This window comes from Echinococcus granulosus, assembly GCF_000524195.1.
Source record: "Echinococcus granulosus chromosome Unknown EG_S00126, whole genome shotgun sequence".
Classification (NCBI taxonomy): Eukaryota; Metazoa; Platyhelminthes; class Cestoda; order Cyclophyllidea; family Taeniidae; genus Echinococcus; species Echinococcus granulosus.
In genome coordinates, this window is record NW_020170506.1 from 173199 (window position 1) to 176482 (window position 3284).

Here is a 3284-nt window from a genome sequence, read left to right on the forward strand (position 1 = left end):
GACCAAGAAGTTACTAAAGCTGTTAATGTGCTTTTAAAGCAGAAAAGTCACCTCATCTCGGGTGAAGCTGTACGTGGGCGGGTTGCGGCTGAATCACACTGACAGTCAGCTGCGACAGCGCTCTGCCCAGTACGGTAGCGTCATCAACTGCCATATTGTACAGGACTGGGAAACAAAAGAGTCGAGGGGTTTTGGCTTCGTGACCTTTCGAGAGGAGGCACATGCCACTCGCGCACTGGCTGACTACCCTCACTTTATCGATGATGATCCTATAACCGTAAGACCCTGCATTTTGAGGACAAGGAGAAGAAGATGGCTGTCTCCTCTGCTGCCAAGTAGGTTGCTCTTTTATTCGGACTGGGGTCCCTAGAGAGCCTCTTCTCTGGGTCCTTTTCGGTCTTTGGCCTTATTCTTATTGTTGTTGCAATGCTACTCCTCGTATGTGTCCGTATGCTTTATTTTAACACATTTGTTATAAATGACGAGGACACGGTAGCTTAGGATGTTCAGAAGTAAATCGAAAACGCACACCATAAGGGAATTCTGTCCCCAGCGTATTGAGGAGTTTTACAGTTCAAGTAGCCTGGCAGTGAGTTAAGCACATGGCAATGTCAATTGGCTGAGATGAGGCAGAGAGATGAGATGAAAGGTGGAAGAATGGAGGGGAAGTAGAGACAAAATCAGAAAGTTACATTGCAGTGTTTATTTCCTTAAGCTCCTGATAGAGAGTATGTTGTGTCAGAAGGGCGTTGATTGCGATCTCTCTCACTGGTATGATTTGCATTGTACCCTGATGCATGAGTAAAGCATTGCAAGGCGTGAGGCCTTAAACTTGAGACCAGCTAAGTGGGAAAGGCCTCTTGTATTTCTCTGAGTGGAGTGGTAATGCACATTCTTTAGGAACGAGAAAATGGAGGCGAAACACAAAAGCAAGGGAAGTGACACAGCTAATAGGCAAACTTGAATGGATCGTGCCTATACGTTGGTTATCTAAAATCATTTATCAAGCTGCAGATTTACCTCAGTACGGAGCAATTACAAGTGTGATCGTAATGATAGACCGTGGTCTTTGAAAGCCGCAAGTCACTGCCTTAGCGAAACTGAGCACACCGCAGGCAGTGGAAGCTGTTCTCGAGGCATGGTCTTATCAGCCAGTATTGAGATGGGTTGTGCTGCCTTTGCAGCATTGTAATGCATGTTTTCGTGGATCTAACCATTCAATCCCACCATTGGCAGGAAATCAAAGCCTTCCAGCGGCAACAAAACTGCTCACCGGTTGGTTGTTCACAACCTCACTCCTGCAATAGGTAAGAAGACCATCCGAAAGCTCGTTAGCCAATTCGGTGCTCTCACGAAGGTAAAGATTGATAAAGCAGAGCACAAGGCTTTCGTTGAGTTCTCCACCCTGGAGGCCATCCAAATGGCAATGGCTGCGGCTCCTCTACGCATCAAGGATGTGGATCTTCGTGTCTCCTTGCCAGATGATCAAAACTGAGGGTCTCAAAGTAGACCTGATAATCAAATGTCGCCATGCTCACCAGACTTTTATTTGAAAATTATTTTTGCTTAAAGTTTGGATCTTGTAAGTATTGCGATGATTACGTTAGTGGGATTTTTTAGATTAATTAAGGGAATTCTTGTGGCATCACCTCTTCATTTGGCTTGTATCATCTGGAGTGGGGAAGGTAGTGGCAGCCTACCTAAGGCACATTTGTACATGATAGTGGTCATTGAGGGGAATGAACAGAAACACGATCCTCTGAAATGTGTCACACTATGCTATAGAAAGCGATTCCTTTAAAAAATTGATTAGAACTGCTTTATCGGATGCTCAGGTATGCCCACCACCTCTCCTGGCTAAGGCCAGGCGTAACAATTTCTAGCTCTAACCTGTTCCGCCTTCGCCTACCGCGCCTCCGCTATTATATTAATTACAGACAAACTCTACTCCTTTCTTCCGTGCCAATCTATGCTGCATAGGCGCAGCAGTCGGTGTTGGGGACATCTCTAAGTATAAAACCGAAGATATGTGTTAATGACAAGAGCAAGTGACCGAATACGCCACCATTGCCATGTTAACTGCGTATGAAATATTCTGTTTGGACGGGTTGATGGGCCTGTCGGGCCGTTTGTCGGTCTAAGCATTTGATGGCAAGTTACTGCCTAAGTCACTGCATACTCGCTGACAGGTGCAGCCGGTAAAACTGACTCACGAAGCATATGACACTCTCGGTTGCTTGTCATGCAAACTCCGTGACATGACTGGACAAGCAAGGCGTTTAAATAAATGGGAATGGGGTTGAAGTGATTCCATTCTCTACGAGGGTTACAATGCCAATATGCCATTTGAGGCGAGCTAGAAGTCCATTACATGTGAGAGCAGTTTCCAGTTCTTCAGATGAGAAAAAATTTGCTGCCACTTACACCAACTCCTGACGTAGAGATATTTGGTTCTGAAAAGGGGTCTGTCTTTCCCATTAACATACAGGATGGCTTGGCGTTGTGGACTGCTGGCCAGGTAGAAGAGGACATGGGTGCAACTGTATCTTTCAACTTATCTCTCGTTAATTTATCTCCGCCGCATAGTGTTCACCTTGTGAGCATATTGGACTCCTTCCAAAATCACGCGATTCTAGCGCTTTTTAAAATTTTGTGTTACTCTGCACATGAGACGTGAGTTGTACCCAAAAGGTGGCACAAATTTACCAGTTCTGAAGTAACTAATGGAGGGCTGCTGTCCAGGTGATGGGATCGAGTGAATCGGATGCTAGTCCTGATTACATAAGTAAGTAGTTAGTGAGTTAACGACATAGGTCCTTCATCACTCTCCGAGACCTGTCAATATGTACTGCCTACCATAGCACAGAATCACTGTTGGATCAATGCTTCGTTTGAAGGTGCAATTAGTCATATTATGGGAAGCACTGACAGGCACTGGTAAGTTGTCGTCGGAAGTTAGTTGGTTTAAACGTCAGATAGCGAAGTAAGCAAGCAACATAAACTTCCAAAGAGCATATTCTACGTATTCGTGACGCTAGACCCTTAAAGGAGCATTCATACATTATCAGGTAGCTTTAGAAGCAACTAAAGTGAATTTCAACTACGACATTTGTGTGCAGCGCTGTTTCTACTCCTTACACCGGGAGCAGGTGCAGAAGCTGAAGCAGAATGAGGAGTGGAGGGAGCAGCAGAGACTGGAAGATACAGGGAGGGGGAAGGAGAAGACCTGGTTTGGTGCAAAGTAGATAGAGGAGACATAACTGTCCTCCATAACAGTCTACGAG

The 3284-nt window shown here is 45.4% G+C and overlaps 1 protein-coding gene across 1 annotated transcript in view; it reads left to right on the plus strand. All coding sequences in view use genetic code 11, as the record gives it.

Moving 5' to 3' along the window:
• The window catches only part of EGR_08983 (DAZ-associated protein), a gene marked incomplete at both ends in the record, with an annotated part of 1959 nt that extends 464 nt beyond the window's left edge, over positions 1–1495 (plus strand). The window contains 3 exons of the mRNA XM_024498232.1: positions 43–277; positions 298–335; positions 1237–1495. Coding sequence (XP_024347374.1) covers positions 43–277; positions 298–335; positions 1237–1495 — 532 coding nt within the window. The remainder of the gene's footprint in view (positions 1–42; positions 278–297; positions 336–1236) is intronic.
• Positions 1496–3284: the final 1789 nt, after the last annotated feature.